This window comes from Cupressus sempervirens, chromosome 3 (genome assembly GCF_028749045.1).
Source record: "Cupressus sempervirens isolate cs-2001-9-10 chromosome 3, ASM2874904v1, whole genome shotgun sequence".
Taxonomy (NCBI): Eukaryota; Viridiplantae; Streptophyta; class Pinopsida; order Cupressales; family Cupressaceae; genus Cupressus; species Cupressus sempervirens.
Genome location: NC_143120.1, coordinates 464782407 through 464799483, shown reverse-complemented (window position 1 = coordinate 464799483; position 17077 = coordinate 464782407). Strand labels below are relative to the sequence as shown.

The following is a 17077-nucleotide window of genomic DNA, read 5'->3' as shown; positions in this document are numbered from 1 at the left end:
CTGAATAATGTCATCATTGAAATGATTTGGACCTAATTTCTCCCACTCGTCCACACACTTGTCAACAAACTACCTAAAAATAACAAAATTTACCAACTTATTCATGACAGTATTTTTTTTTACACATACAATTTATTATATAATCATCCAAATGATCAAGGAAAGGAAAAATGTGAGTTAGAATTCTATTCATGTTCTAATGTAGATAGTCCTCCTTGCTTATGTCATTAACAATGATCATGGAATTGCCCACCAACTTATATCTTCTCTATATCAAAACTTGCACATATTTTAAGTCTTAAGAGCCTTGCCTAGGTCTTAACTTTGTTGTCTGTGTTGTTGTTTATGTTTCTGGTAAGATCATATGTGAATTTTTAACATCAATGCTTTCGATCATACTCTACTATCCATCATCAAAATGAGAGAGTTCAAGAATGATGCAACTCTAATTCTCCATCCATTATGATTTTTCAAGATGCATCCTCCCTGAACACCAAGATTTCCTTAGAGGCTCCATCAAAATTGAGCTTACTCTAGCCATCAAATGGCTAATTCAACCTCTATCCCAACCAACCAACGCAATGAACGAAGAAAAAACCAACATAGTTTATATTAAACTATTTTTTTTGGATAACATCGAGAAGATTAAAGAAACTATTATCATTACTCAAGAATTACTAATTTATCATTACTTTTACTAACTAAATTAAAGAAATTTTAATGACGTTCGTAAGACCAATATGTGCTTTTCGATTATAAATCTTTATCAAGAAACATAAGATTTTGCAGACTTGAAAAATGATTTAAAGAACCCTCCTCCAAATTATTCTCACATTAATCAGAAATATTCTGATTAGTGAGTTCATTCATTCAGCCAAAGAAAAGTGTTTCTTGAAAGTTTTGTCCTTAATCCGTAGTTAAGGAAATGCAGAGGAAAGGACCAAATCTTTTCGTGTTGGTAGTGCGAATTTTACTGGAGATACGTAAAAGTCAGCAGCTGGGCCATAAAATCTTATCGAAGGACGCACAAGGATCATAGTGCTGCGACACGGCTCCTGCCGTTGGATACAAGTAAGAGTAGGAGTCAGCACTTCTCCCGAGCCTGGTCATTCCTGTTCCTAGTAAAGAAAGTCAACAATGGGAAGTCATTCAATTGACACAGGATCGGAACAAATTGGTATTTTACTGGCGGCCAGGGCAAGCGGAGAACTCCCCATGAACACACAGTGCCGTCTTTCTCTTCTCAAACATTGCTGACAAAGAAAAGATCCCTGTTTGAAAATATCGTTTGCATTTCTCAGGTCCTCCTTCAGCTCCAATCCTGGTTAAATTGTGGGCGCGCAGTTGCACGTTAATGACTGGAGTATAAAATGCATTGGTGGAGTAAATCCGCTTCAGTTTCCAAGGGCAGTGGTCGTAGGAGTAAACCAAAGGGTAGTTTAAAGGAATTGATAAGAGGTCGCATAGACAGAGAGTGCAAGAGTAATGGCTCTTCCATGAAAGAACAAGGGCAACCAAATGGCCCGCATCTAACCAGGATCAGAAAATTGCGGCACGTTACTGATGAGGAAATGGGAAATAACTCCCCCAACAATTGGTGTGGCTCTGGTAGAGCCGTACCTTTGCCCCTTCCTTCGCCCCTTCCTTCGCCCAAGCAGAGGAACATGGTGACTGTGGAGGAGGGGCCTATAGAGTCTTGGGATTTACTGTCCAGTGATGAGTCAGAGGAGGGCTTCCAGCGTTCTGGTACGCCGAGGTCGAAGATTGGGCAACTTCAAGTTGATGCTGAGACAAAGGCTTCACCCCATGGGTAATTTTTCCTTTTTATCTTCATCTTGATGGTGGATTATGGAGTGTAAACCTAAAGATGGATGAAGATATCTATCCCCCCTGTTTTTATAACTTCATATCTTTTCTCTTATCTGACTTCCACTTGCGCCACAGCCTGCTATTCTTCCCCTTGTTTAATCCTCTTCTCTCTATCCATTTAAAGCATATGCCATAAGCATAATACCCCGGTTTGTACTTTGATGATGGATTACGGAGTGTAAACCTAAACATGGATGAAGATATCTATTTCCTCTGTGCTTATATCTTTTCTCTTTTCTGTGTTCCACTTTTGCCACAGCCCACTATTCTTCCCCTTTTTGATTAATTCTCCTGTCTTTATTTATATGCCACTTTTGGCGAACACAGCTTCATTCAAAGCATATGCCATAAAGCTTATCATCCCGGATTGTAGTTTGAAGAAAGAGACACTGGTATTTTGCTGTCCTTTTATGTAAATACTCTCCCAGGCCAAGATTTTCTTAACTGTGAAGCATTTCAACCTATAGATTGAACGAATTTGTGCTTTGATGCTTTTCTTTTGATTTTTAGACAAGATTGCTCTGGTCATTAACAATACTGAAATTTATGTTTCGCTTCATTTTTTAACATCTATGGCCAAGTTGCCGGGCAACAATGTAATGGTAATTTTTGGTATTAGTTTTTCTGCACCATTCGACAGTATCTGAGGTGTTCGCAATCATCGCATCTAATGGTTTATTCCTCTTTATGAATTGCAATGTCACACTAGGTTTGTTTTCAATTTTCCTTTCAATAGGCACGAAAGTTGACAAAAACATATGGAAGTTCTCCTCCCTACCCAAGAAAAATGATGGAAATTAAGATATTGGAACTAAATTATACGACCAGGGACTGTTTTCCTTAGTTCAAGTGCTTGACCAAGTGTTGAACGCAAAATTTCAGAACTGGAATTTCAAAATGTGGAAGTTAATTTTAGACAAGTAGTTTATCTGGATTAATTCTGATATGTACGCATTCTTCATTAACTTCGTACTCAATGAGCATAATATTTTGTCTCTACCCAAGATAACACTTTGGGTATACCAGTCTTGAGTTTTCGTATCCTTAACACTCTACCACTAAGTGTTACCCTTTTCTGTTAATTTTGAATTAGAATAAATGTTTTCTCTCCTTTCCCACTAAAAAATGTATGCGTATTAGTCCAGAGATGAAGGATTTACATCAGCTGACCAGTCTTGAGTTTTCGTATCCTTAACACTCTACCACTAAGTGTTACCCTTTTCTGTTAATTTTGAATTAGAATAAATGGTTTCTCTCCTTTCCCACTAAGAAATGTATGCGTATTAGTCCAGAGATGAAGGATTTACATCAGCTGACCATTATGATTACAACTGTGGAAGCACCTGTGCCTGTGCCTTAATAAACCTGTCAAGTTCAGCTTGCACCATCAAAGCCAACTCTTGCGTAAAAAGTTGCAGCTTTCTCATAACGAGAGGATAGATTTGTTAGGAACAGTATGAGGCTATGTAGTTCCTCCTCTGTTAGCATGGGAGGCTCTACTTTGCAAAAACAGCTGCAAAAAATGCAAAGGTGAAATTTCCAAGCTTAAATGCATATTTGCAGGAAAGTAGAAAAGATTTCTGAAAAATAGGCATGGATGATTGTTAACTCAAATAAAAAAGGAAAGATACCTTAGACTAATGTAGAGATCTAGAGTGAACCAAAGATCTTGTAAACCATCTAACACAATGACAAACAATCATGCAGAGGTGGTGTAGGGAATCGGCCCAAACAATTTGTGGAGATGAAGAACCAAGGAAGCATGAAAGTCTTTCAAGTATTGAACTTTCATATTTCTTTTAGTGCGTTTTGATTACAAACCAAAACTTAATAAGAGTTCAATTGCATAATTTAATCTGCATTACATAAAATGGGACCCTCAGGCTTTACTTGTTATAAGAAGAGGTAAACCTGAGAATAACTTATTAGAATATTTCTAATAATGCTCTATCTATTGTATGTAGATAGTTTATATTTTCTGATAGTTTCTAATTTTTGTACTTTCGTTTTGTGTATATGAGCTTGTAAGCTCGTTTTAATTTTTTTATTGATTATTCAACACACAAAATAATCTTTCGATTATTTTATGGTATCAGAGCTTATTTCTTAATTTTTTCAAAAATTATAATTTCTTTTCAAAAATTACCAGAGCCAATTTTCAAAATTATTTTGTGATCCTTGCTTTCAAAACCCTGAGATTTTCGACTAGGGTTTTTGTTTGAGTTTTTTTTTTTAAATCGCAACTTGTGTATTGGAAGAGTTGAAGACTAGTCTGCCCATTTGCATTTGCCTTTGTGTTTGTACATCATGATTTTCACACAGGAAAAGTTGTGCGTTTTTCTCTGGAAATCCCGAGTGATTTTACAACAAAACTGGCTTATGGCTTGGGATTGGGCATTCTTTTTTGTTGAGAAAGCAAACTAATGTTTTTTTTGCGTCTGAACAGCTCAAGTTGGGTTTTTTTTGCTGTGGATGCAAAGAACAGTCTCCATTTTCGCGTCTGAACCAGCTCATGAATTCTTGCATTCTTTTTAGATTGTTTTACGTCCATTTCTTGGTTGGGTCGTGTTTTCAGACACCAAACACGACTTCATCTACGACGTCCGGGGTTTAGCAGTGACGTCAAGGCATCAAATACCTTCAATCCGCCATTTTTTTTGCAACTTCGACCTTCCAAGCCGCTGGCTAGGGTTTTGCCCGAAACCTAATTTTTGGAGTCAGGAATTTTTTTTGATTATAGATTCTTGGTGGGTTTTTCGAGAGCTCAACTGAGTTGTCGTCCGTTTTTTTGGGTGCCTTGATTTTTGTGCCTCAATTTTCGAACCAGCGGATCCAAAAATCGATAGTATATTCCTTCTGGGTTTTCCGTCTACTCTTTTGGGTCTTGTCATTTTTTTTGGGTCAGCCTAAAAATTGCCTCGACCTTCGTGCAAATGGCATCCTTGACCAACTTGATGCTAGAAAACAGTCAACGGTTTAATGCCACCAATTACAATTATTGGAAGTAGCGCATGTTAACCATCTTCGATTATTGTCATTTGGATGCACTTGTTCTAGGCACATAAACTTGTCTTGCCCCGCTAGCACGCCAAATGGGACCTCCGTTACAACAGATGAGATAAGTTTGATGATCGGAATCGCGATGCTGTTATGCTTCTCAAGCTCTCTGTCACAGATGATCAGCTACCTCAGATTCCCTCTGTCAAGTCAGCTGCAGACATCTGGAAATATTTAAAGGAGTTGCATGAAACATCCAACAAGAGTCGAGCATTCTTTCTGAAGAATCAATTGTTTTCCATTATGATGGATGAATGTATGTCCTTACAGGAACATCTCACGAAGATTAAGGACATTCGTGATCAGCTTGAAGCCATCGGTCGGACAATGGAGGAAGAAGATATGGTAGTTATTACCTTGAAAAGCTTGCCAACATCTTATGAGCATTTCATAGAGACTCTCAACATTACCTCAACTAATGTTGATCTGAAATTTCCAGAGTTGTGCACCAAACTCCTACAGTAGGATCATTGGAAGCAGCAGTTTGGCAGCCGTGCTTCCTCACCCTCGTCAGAACAAGCCTTTGCAGCTAAGTTTCAGCCATCTTAGTCATCTCCACAGGCTAGTTCCCATCAATCCTTGGGCAGTTTTCAGCAGAAGAGTGTTTAGTGTCATTACTGCCGTAAGTACGGCCACACGAAGAAAGATTGTCGTTAGCAACTCACTCCCGAACTGAAGAAGCTGGGAGGGTCCAATTGGCTTACTGACACTGGTGATTCTCCTGAAATAGTTATGGTAGCTCGTGATTTATCTCTCAGATTTTGTGGCATCAGAGATATGGACATATCAACATCTAGTATCTCTCTCAGCTATCTTAGGAGGAACTTGTTTTCGGACTACCTCTGATTCAGCCACAACATCTTGGAGTATGTGACACCTATCAAGCTGGAAAACAACATCGGACTCCCTTCAAAGATGGAGATTCTTGTCGTGCATCTCAGGTACTTCAGTTACTTCATTCTGATATTTTTGGTCCTATGAATACATCTTCAGTTACTGGTTGCAAATATTTTTTGCTTATTGTTGATGATTTTAGTAGAAAAATGTGGGTGTACTTTCTTAAATAAAAATCAGATGCACTTAGTACATTTCAGAATTTTAAGTTGTTGGTTGAAAACGAGTTTGGCTGCAGTATCATTTCACTTAGAACAGATAAATGGGGGGGGGGGGGGATTTTGTTCTCATGCATTCTCCGGTTTTTGTGCTAAACATGGCATCAAGTGCCAATTCACCACACCTTACACTCCTCAACAAAACAATGTTGTTGAGCGTTGCATTCGTACGATTGTTGAGATGTTTCGTTCTATGTTACAACACAGGAGTGTTCCTAATAAGTATTGGGCAGAAGCAGTGTTTACTGCTGTTTACCTTTTGAATCGTTCCCCTATTTAGGCTATCAAGAACAAAACTCCTGAAGAATTGTGGTCTGGTCGTAAGCCCAAGATCAGTCACCTGAAGATTTTTGGCTCTTTTGCCTATATCTGGATTCCTGATGCTAAAGGTTCCAAATTAGATTCCAAGACTCAGAGACTCATGATGACAGTGTATAGTGACAACCATAAGGCCTACAAATTGATAGATATCGACACTGATCATCTTATCTTTAGTCGTGATGTTTTTGATGAAACTCAAGGACCGTTTCTGTCCTCTTCTGAGCAATGTTTTGGGGAACAACCTCACAGTGTTCCCCTTCCTTTAGCACCATCTGATGAGCAAAATGATACAGATAATGCCTGCCCTGAAACACCTAATGTTGATCCTGTTGAGGCTCTTGAGAATGATCCTCCTCCCGTTGTTGCTCCTGAACCTCTTCCAGCTCCTCCAGCTCCTCTAGAGGTCAGCTCTTCTATTCTCCGACCCAAAAGGTGGGTTAAAACTATAAGTGATCTAAGGGATGATGAGCTGATCGTAGGTAGAGTTTCTCGAAATAAGCACAAACAAACAGTTAATTTTGGTCTTATGGCTAACATTCATAGTGTTTATGAGCCCCAGACTTATTCCGAAGCTAAAGGTATTCCTGAATGGGAACAGGCTATGGAAGCTGAACTTCAGAGCATTCAGAAAAATCAAGCTTGGGTTCTTTTTGATCTTCTTGTAGGGAAGAAGCCCATTAGTTGCAAATGGGTATACAAGGTCAAATATAAAGCTGATGGCACCTTAGACAAGTATAAGGCTCGTCTTGTTGCTCAAGGGTTCTCGCAAAGGGAAGGTATTGACTATGAGGAGACTTTTGCTCCTATGGCTAAAATGAGTACCATATGGCTTGTTTTTGCTCTAGCAGCTTAGTTCGGTTGGAAAGTTCATCAGATGGATGTCAAGAGTGCTTTTTTGAATGGTGACTTACAGGAAGAGGTCTACATGACGCAACCTTTTGGATTTAAGGTTGCTGGTCAGGGACACAAAGTCTGTAAACTTGTCAAAGCTCTCTATGGTTTGAAACAAGCTCCTCGGGCTTGGTACATGAAAATTGATAAATATTTAACCGACCATGGTTTTCAGAGGAGTCCATCGGATTCAAACTTATATATCAAACATGTAGGCGATGATGTCTTTTTTATCGTTGTTTATGTGGATGATTTGATCATCGCTGGAAGTTTAGCACATTTGATCATGGAAAATCAAACAGGATTTGTGTAGCACTTTTGATATGACAGATTTGGGACTCTTGCACTATTGTCTCGGAATTGAGGTTTGGCAGACTGAACACAGTATCTTTCTTTCTCAGTCCAAGTATGCTAGAAGTCTTCCAGACAGGTTTAGAATGCAGCATAGCAAACCTGCTCTCACTCCTATGGAACCCGGGCCTGCAAATTCTTAGAGGTCTCTGAGAACGGAAACTCTCTTAGATCTGCAATTTTGAGGATGTGGAATATCATCCGAATTATTGCAATCTGAAGGTGATACTGCAGTCACTTTGACAGGGCAAAATTTGTGGCCTAAGGCCAAGTGGGAGATTCAAGAAGAATAGATCGCCATACTTCAAGTCATTGCAAGATTGGAGCAAATTCGTAGAAGAAGCCAGAATATCAATCAAACCAGATAAGAGTCTGATATCCGTCTCCAATCAGAGGGGGGGAATAAATTACAGTTCATAGACGGAGTTCTCAATAGTTTCTTATGCCACGGATTCTCGGTGACGCATGATTATCCATTTCGCAGGTCCAAGGATAAAAGGGTGAAGATTAGCGGGTGCTCCTTTCGAAAGGTCATGACATGAAATGAACAGGCCGCGATTTAAAAAAATTGGGCCAATATTAAACTTCAGACCAGCCACCACGATCTTAGACAGAGTCAATACCGCTGGGCAGGAGAGGGCATTCCTTGCGGATCTTGGCATCGTTAGCGGCAAACTACACCTCTGCGGCAGACCCAGACATTTCTACTGCCGGCTCCACACAAGTTCGGTGCTCATATCCGACCAGTGGACATCGCCAAGTCTGAGCACACCGATATTGTACTTGGTGGATGCCATTTTTTCAATTGCAAGATGGTGGCGCCAGGCTTTTTGGGTCGCCAAACAGGTTCCCATTGATTATTATATGTTTGGTTGACAGTGCTACAAATGTTGATGAATAATGAGATATTGTAGACTTCTTATTATATGCATTAGCTGTGATTATTTAATTAATTTTCCTGGTGTAATAGAGTTAGACAATAATCCCAAATAGCACATTTATTTGAAGTAATTAATTTCCCTAGTATAATAATAGTAGTGATTAGCTAGGGTCACTACAGTGGTATCAGAGCAGTAGTCCTGCCATCCTGATTGGGTAAAAGTACTTTAATTTCCGGAGTTGTATTCAAGAACAGGGATATGGGTGAAAGACAGAGTCCGCCAAGATTTCCCAGAGTCGACGATGATGAAACCAGAGAATTTTACAGAACCATGACTACCGGACAACAAGAAATAACTCAGACACTACAGGCTTTGACTACCATAATGGAAAGAGTTATTCAGCCCAGGATTCAGGATCAAGGAAGAGGCACATCTGATCACGATGATAGAAGTGTGGCAGGATCACAAGGTGCTCCTAGGCGCAGATCATGGACAGCAAATAGGCCTACTCGTCCCACCTTCCTAAGGGAAGAGGCTCAGGAGATGGGAGAAGACGATGCACCAGAAGATTTCCAGGATGATCTTAGGGCTGCTATGGCAGAATGGCAAGCCTTACCCCCGCATGTGCGTGAATTATTGAACTTTGATCGATATCTAAACCAAAGAAGAGAACATATGAGGAATAGCCGCCAGAATAGGAGACCTAGAGGAGGTCATGAAAGTGAGTTACAACGAGCTGTCAGTAAACTTACTTTGCCTTTTTTCGATGGGAGTGGTCAGATGACAGCACAAGCTTGGATTCATAAGTTGGACACCTTTCTAGCGTTAAGGCCTATGTCAGAAATAGATGCCATCAGGTATGCCACCTTGCATCTGGAAGGTGCAGCTCATGATTGGTGGTCACATGGAATGGTTACTTTACAGCACAATCAGGTAACATAATACCAGGACTTTGTGGATAGATTGGTTGAACGTTTTGATAAGAAGGATCCAGAAATTTATTTTTGCGACCTTGCTCAGTTAAGACAATTTGGCAATTTAGAGGTTTATATTAGCGAATTTCAAAGGTTGTCAGTCATGGTACCAGATGTATCGGAAAGGAGGTTAGTTATCTTATTTACAGAAGGATTGTCTGAACCCCTCAAGGGATGGATTAAGGCATTTGACCCACCAACACTGCAGGAAGCCATGAGGAAAGCACGAAGTATGGAACTTACAGCCCCTTCTAGCCGGTTCACTCCCAGGAGTACTACCTCTTTCAAAGACAATAGGAAGTCTGATAAAAATAAAGGGAAGAGCATTGAAACCAAAGGGAAATCTACCACACCCCTAGATACAGAAGCATTAAATGACTTGCGAAGGAAGAAATTATGCTTCTATTGCAAAGGTCCATATGACAGGGATCATGATTGTCCCTTGCGACCAAAAGGAAAAGCCAATAGAGTTATGTGGGCATATTACGAAGGATCAGACTCCGACGGTACGGCAAAAGAGGATGAACACACTGGTTCAGAATCTGAGGAAGAGACGGGGAAGTCAGAACAGAAAGAAGAACCTGAATTGCATTTACAACAAGGGCGTTTGTCTAGTATTCAACAGGAAGGATCTTTCAGGATACGTGGTGTCCTAGCAGGGCAGAAGGTGATTACATTGGTTGATACCGGAGCCACACATAACTTCATTGATGCAAGATTGGTTGAGCGTCGTGGTATTAAGACAGAAGAATTTGAAGGTCTTCGTGTACAGGTTACTGACGGATACACTCTTAAGTGTAACAAGATAGTCAGAGACATGCCTTTACGCCTGAATAATTATGAGTTCAAAGCGGATTACCACGTGGTCAATATGGGTGATTTGGATATCGTATTAGGCATGACATGGCTACGTTTATTGGGTGAAGTTACCTTTCGACTCAGGGACATGGAGATTAAGTTCGAAGTAGATGGGAGGCAGCATGTATTGAGAGCTATTCGGAATAGTGATATCCGAACAATCTCCCTTAGATGATTGGAAAGATTGGTGAGACATGAGGATCTTGAATGGGCAGCCATGTGTACTCTCATGCCTACACGGGAGGAACAACCAAAGACAGAATATCATCCCAACATACAGATATTGAGGAAAAAGTATAGTAAGGTATTCAGCGATATTCCACCTGGTACGCCACCTGATAGAGGGATCGAGCACATCATCGAATTAGAAGAAGGCGCTAAACCAGTTATGATCACTCCATACAGGCATCCCAAAAGGCTTAAAGATGAGATAGAAAAAACCATCAAGGAGCTTCTCGCGATGGGACACATCAGACCTAGTAAGTCTCCTTTTGCTTCTTCAGTAGTTTTGGTTAAGAAGAAAGATGGTTCATTACGGATGTGTATAGATTACAGGATGCTGAATAAGAAAACCATTAAGAATAGATATCCTATTCCACGGATTGATGAGCTAATAGATGAACTGCATGGGGCATGCTACTTTAGTAAGATTGATTTGAGATCAGGTTACCACCAGATTAGAGTTAGAGAACAGGACATTGAGAAGACGGCATTTAGGTGCCATTGTGGGCATTTTGAGTTTGTAGTGATGCCATTTGGATTGACCAATGCACCAGCTACTTTCCAATCTACCATGAATAAGGTCTTCCATCATCAGCTGAGAAAATTCGTGTTGGTATTTTTTGATGATATCTTGGTATACAGTCGAACCTGGCAGGAGCACATGGCGCATCTAGAAACAGTATTGAAGACCTTGCAAGAAAAATCCTTGTATGCCAAAGAGTCCAAATGCGATTTGGGAATGATTGAGTTGTTATACTTAGGTCATATTATCAGCCGAGAAGGTGTACGGATGGATCCTGATAAAATTCGTGCTATTGTAGAGTGGCCTACTCCTGAGAACCTAACTCAGTTAAGAGGATTCCTTGGGTTATGTGGCTTCTACCGCAGATTTGTTTGCGGGTATTCACGACACGCGGCCCCCATAACAGATTTGCTTAAAAGGGGAGCTTTCGTTTGGACAGTAAAGGCACAGGCTTGTTTTGACAGATTCAAGGAGATCATGACTTCATGTCCGGTACTAGCATTGCCTGATTTCTCGAAACCATTTGAACTCCAGTGTGATGCCTCAGGAGATGGTATTGGGGCTGTTTTAATGCAGGATAAACACCCAATTGCATATGAAAGCAGGAAACTCCATGGGCCAGAGAGATCATTCAGCATTTACGATAAGGAGATGTTAGCTATCATGCATGCACTAGCTAAGTTCAGGCAGTACTTAGTAGGTGGCAAATTCTGCATAAAAACTGACCACAACAGTTTAAGACATTTCCTCGGCCAAAGGGATCTCAATGATAGGCAGCAGAAATGGGTCAGTAAGTTACAGGCATATGACTTCGATATATCTTATGTTAAGGGCACACAGAATGTGGTAGCAGATGCCTTGTCATGCAGACCACATCTTAGTTCAATGATTGAGATCTCTGAGGATTGGAAGCATTTGATTATTGCAGAATATGCCAAAGATTCATGGGCATCTAGGATAGTTGATGGGACACTTGTTGATACCAGGTATACACTTGTGGATGAATTGATTATTTACAAAAGCAGGGTATTTTTAGTCCCAGGATCGAAGGTGAGGCAGTTCATTATGCGAGCTCTTCATGATTCACCTATAGCTGGTCACCTCGGATACTTTAAAACATATAGACAAGTGCGAGAACGGTTTACATGGAAAGGACTTAAGAAGGATGTTTTGCAGTATGTTCGTGAGTGTTCCGTTTGCCAACAGAATAAACAGGAGCACACTTTTCCAGCAGGGCTTCTACAGCCACTTCCCATTCCGTGTCAGAAGTGGGAATGCATATCCATGGACTTCATTACCGGGTTGCCCAAGGCTCAAGGACGTCATTGTATTTATGTGGTGGTGGATAGGCTAACAAAATATGCTCATTTCTTTCCCATCACCACTACTTATACTGCAGTACAGGTAGCTGAAGTATTCTTCAGGGAGGTTTTCAGGTTACACGGGATACCCCGCAGTATTGTCAGTGACAGGGATAGTAGATTCTTGAGTCATTTCTGGCAAGAGGTGTTTCGTTTATGCGGCACTGAGCTCACACCCAGTACTAGTTATCACCCGCAAATTGATGGACAGATGGAAATAGTAAACAAATGGGTGGAAGGCTACTTGAGGAATTACGTAGCTGATCAGCAGAAGGCTTGGGTAAGATGGATTTATTTGTGTGAGTATTGCTATAACACCACTTACCACATGTCTATCCAAATGACACCTTTTCGAGCATTATACGGCTATGATACACCCAGTTTCATTGACTTATTGATGAGTGATGTTCGGGTTCCACGTGCTGGGGATTTACTGCAAGAAAGTAAAGATATCATTAGCTCTCTACGTGATAACATCGCTCGAGCACAGAATCAGTATAAGCAATACGCAGATCAAAAGAGGACGGAGAGAAGCTTTGAGGTGGGCGACATGGTTTACCTAATGCTTCAACCATTTCGACAATCTACTCTCAAAAAGAGTGGGTCAGAGAAGCTTAAACCCAGGTATTATGGACCTTTCAGGATCATTAGGCGAATAGGGGAATTGGCTTATGAACTTGAACTTCCAGCAGACAGCAAAGTATATAATGTGTTTCATGTATCACGTCTCAAAAAGGCATTGGGACAGAATGTGATACCTTCTGCCGTATTGCCGCCTTTGGATGATGAAGGGAAATTGATCATAGTACCGGAATTCATTTTAGGAAGCAGAGAAAAACAGCTCCGCCGAAGAGTAATCAGAGAATATTTGGTTAAATGGAAGGATCTACCAGTCGAAGATGCTACTTGGGAGAATGAGACCATTTTGCAGCATCCAGCTTTGAGATTGCTTGAGGGCAAGCAATATCTGGAAGGGCGGACTGTCATGTCCCTCTCTTAGCAACATAATTATAACAGGGGATTTGCCTATCATTGACTCTCGTAGGCAAATAATTATGGGAAGAGGGTCGATTTTGTCTTCCAAATTAAGTAAGCGGGGCCTACTCATTCCAATATTAAATAAAGGTTGTATTCCAACTTTATAAAGTTAATTATTTAATTTTATAAAGTTAATATTTGTAGTGCAAGATGATTCCGGATAATTTCCAGAAACTTCTCGGCAAGGAGATAAATAGAGGACATAGGGCTCCCTTTTGAAAGCAAGCAGTTTAATGATTCGATTTCTATTTTTAGTTGGAGCAATTTGTAGTCCCCGGCCTGCAAATTCTTAGAGGTCTCTGAGAACGGAAACTCTCTTAGATCTGCAATTTTGAGGATGTGGAATATCATCCGAATTATTGCAATCTGAAGGTGATACTGCAGTCACTTTGACAGGGCAAAATTTGTGGCCTAAGGCCAAGTGGGAGATTCAAGAAGAATAGATCGCCATACTTCAAGTCATTGCAAGATTGGAGCAAATTCGTAGAAGAAGCCAGAATATCAATCAAACCAGATAAGAGTCTGATATCCGTCTCCAATCAGAGGGGGGGAATAAATTACAGTTCATAGACGGAGTTCTCAATAGTTTCTTATGCCACGGATTCTCGGTGACGCATGATTATCCATTTCGCAGGTCCAAGGATAAAAGGGTGAAGATTAGCGGGTGCTCCTTTCGAAAGGTCATGACATAAAATGAACAGGCCGCGATTTAAAAAAATTGGGCCAATATTAAACTTCAGACCAGCCACCACGATCTTAGACAGAGTCAATACCGCCGGGCAGGAGAGGGCATTCCTTGCGGATCTTGGCATCGTTAGCGGCAAACTACACCTCTGCGGCAGACCTAGACATTTCTACTGCCGGCTCCACACAAGTTCGGTGCTCATATCCGACCAGTGGACATCGCCAAGTCTGAGCACACCGATATTGTACTTGGTGGATGCCATTTTTTCAATTGCAAGATGGTGGCGCCAGGCTTTTTGGGTCGCCAAACAGGTTCCCATTGATTATTATATGTTTGGTTGACAGTGCTACAAATGTTGATGAATAATGAGATATTGTAGACTTCTTATTATATGCATTAGCTGTGATTATTTAATTAATTTTCCTGGTGTAATAGAGTTAGACAATAATCCCAAATAACACATTTATTTGAAGTAATTAATTTCCCTAGTATAATAATAGTAGTGATTAGCTAGGGTCACTACAAGATATGTGTTTAATTTAGGATTTGCTGCTGTGACATGGACTAGTAAGAAGCAACAGGCGGTGGCCTTGTTTTCGATTGAAGCAGAGTATCGGGGAGCAGTTAAGGCAGCTTGTGAGGCAGTTTGGCTTTGGTGGATGCTTGTAGATATGCATGTTCCTCAATTAGGACCAACTCCTATATTCTGTGATAATCAAGGAGTCCTCAAACTGGCAAAGAATCCGGTCTATCATGAACAACCAAGCATGTCGAAACACATTGTCATTACATTTGTTAGCTGGTTGAAGACAAATCTATTCAGTTGCTGTATGTTCCCACCTTAGAGCAATCTGTTGATATCTTCACCAAGTCTCTCGGTTCTAATAAATTTGTAAAGTTCAGGGAGGCTATTGGTGTTATTGATAGATTAAGCATTATGGGAGGGTATTAGAATATTTCTAATAATGCTCTATCTATCATATGTAGATAGTTTCTATTTTCTGATAGTTTCTAATTTTTTTATTTTCGTTTTGTATATATGAGCTTGTAAGCTCGTTGTAATTTTTTAATTGATTATTCAATACACAAAATAATCTTTCGATTATTTTATAACTAACATGTATCTTCTTTACAATTTGAAGTAACTAAATAGAAACTTTTATCCGTAATTAATGAACAACAAAAACCTTAACTTAATCACTTTAACTATTTGTAAGGATAAGGACTTAAAACTAGTCACTTCAAATGATTGCATTATAAGGTTATTGGTCAATGTCAGAAATTCCTTCAAATTAATCATAAAAATATCAATCTTTAGATAACTGTGTAGTGGTCTCAATCCTTTTGAAAAGGTGTTCTCCTATAAATGTCTCCACATACTAATAAATTGCTATAAAGGAGCCAAATCAAGGGTCACAAATTCCCTTATTCAAATTCTTTTTCTGAGTGATAATGAGACCCTTGGTGTGGATTTACCTTAGAGGAGGGTGTTGTTAGAGCTTTCTTGCGTGTCACGGTTGGATTATGATGTTCAATCTCCACCTAGAGGATCTTATTGAGAAATGCATAGGTGAACTAATAATTACCTTGAATTCCATTTATAGCCGATATAATAATTCAAACAATTTATGATGTTCATCCTTTAGAGAGATTAGCTTAAGTTTATATTCGATTGCAATGATTGGGTGGCATCTGAATATGATTGCAATGATTCTATAACGCTGTTGGTTTTGTTAGAAGGAAAATCTTCCAAGACTTCTTTGTAACCATCTACTTTATCACTTGGAAATCTTTGCTTGTGGCTTGTTAGAATAGGAAGACATTCCTTACTAAGGGATCTCAATTACTCACTCATGAGGCAAAAAATTGACCAAAATAGCTGACAACACGTGTTTTTCCTACGAGCCAACATTATCTTCTAAATTGGGCTGGAAATAGGCATCTACTATATTGTTTTGCTATTAGAATAATAATGCAATGTTTTAAATGGTCATCTTTAGTGAGTTTAGTTTTACTAATTAGTTTCTTTTTTCATTTTCAAATTTTCAATTAACAATTATTTTCTGTAGAAACATCGTCCTGTACTTTTCTATTTAAGGAAACATCGTCTCCATTGTTTAATATCAAGGTATCAAGTTTTATAACATGGTATTAGAGTAGGTTGATAGGGCTTCATAAAATTTGGCTTTAAAAAAAAAAATCATAGCACTTTCCCTGGATTTTTCGCTGGGAATTTTTGCAATAATAAATAACATCTTGGAAAAGCTTGAGGGGTTTTCCCCCCAAAGTCATGTCATCACAAGGGATTGCAACTGAAATGCTTGTGTATGAAACTCAACAATCCTGTGCAACATTGAATGATCTTCAGGTTTGTGGGTATGCTTATGGCGAAGATCAATCTCTGGAGAAGGCTGACTTCCTCTCAATATCACCTAAAAATTATCTTTTTGAATAAGAAAAAGGATAGAAAGATATGCTTGATTTAAAACCTATTTCTATCCTCAAAAAAACCCTTAACAATTGATAATTCACAATGACTCTGAATAAGAGAATCTATACTCTCAACTCAAATTCAAATACCAGATTAGCATGAAGGTTAAGCCTCAATTTTTCAAAAAGGTTAAATGATTTCCAGAATTCAAATCACTAAAGCCCTAATAACACAATATGCATGCTGAATCAATGAAAACAACTTACACCAAAGCTGAATACCTGAATAAAAATAATCAAAGGGTTTGCAAAGCCACAATAAATTAAATCAAATCCACAAACTCAACACTGACAACACACTGATGTGAGAAGGATCAATCTGCTCTCTATTCAAAACCAAAGGAATGATACTGCTACTAAGTCTAAAGATATGTGAGCTCAATAAGAGGATGCCTAAAATTGCAGAAGCAAATAAGGCAAGAAAGAAAGAACTGCTAAAAAACA

At 39.5% G+C, this 17077-nt stretch overlaps 1 protein-coding gene across 4 annotated transcripts in view; it reads left to right on the top strand.

Moving 5' to 3' along the window:
- The first annotated feature begins 953 nt into the window (after positions 1-953).
- Positions 954-17077, top strand: part of LOC149567134 (mitogen-activated protein kinase kinase kinase YODA-like) — a 109003-nt gene continuing 92879 nt past the window's right edge. For all 4 annotated transcript variants that reach the window (XM_089820335.1, XM_089820338.1, XM_089820336.1 and 1 more), the window contains exon 1: positions 954-1810. In XM_089820335.1, coding sequence (XP_089676461.1) covers positions 1371-1810 — 440 coding nt within the window. In that variant the 5' untranslated portion in view covers positions 954-1370. The remainder of the gene's footprint in view (positions 1811-17077) is intronic.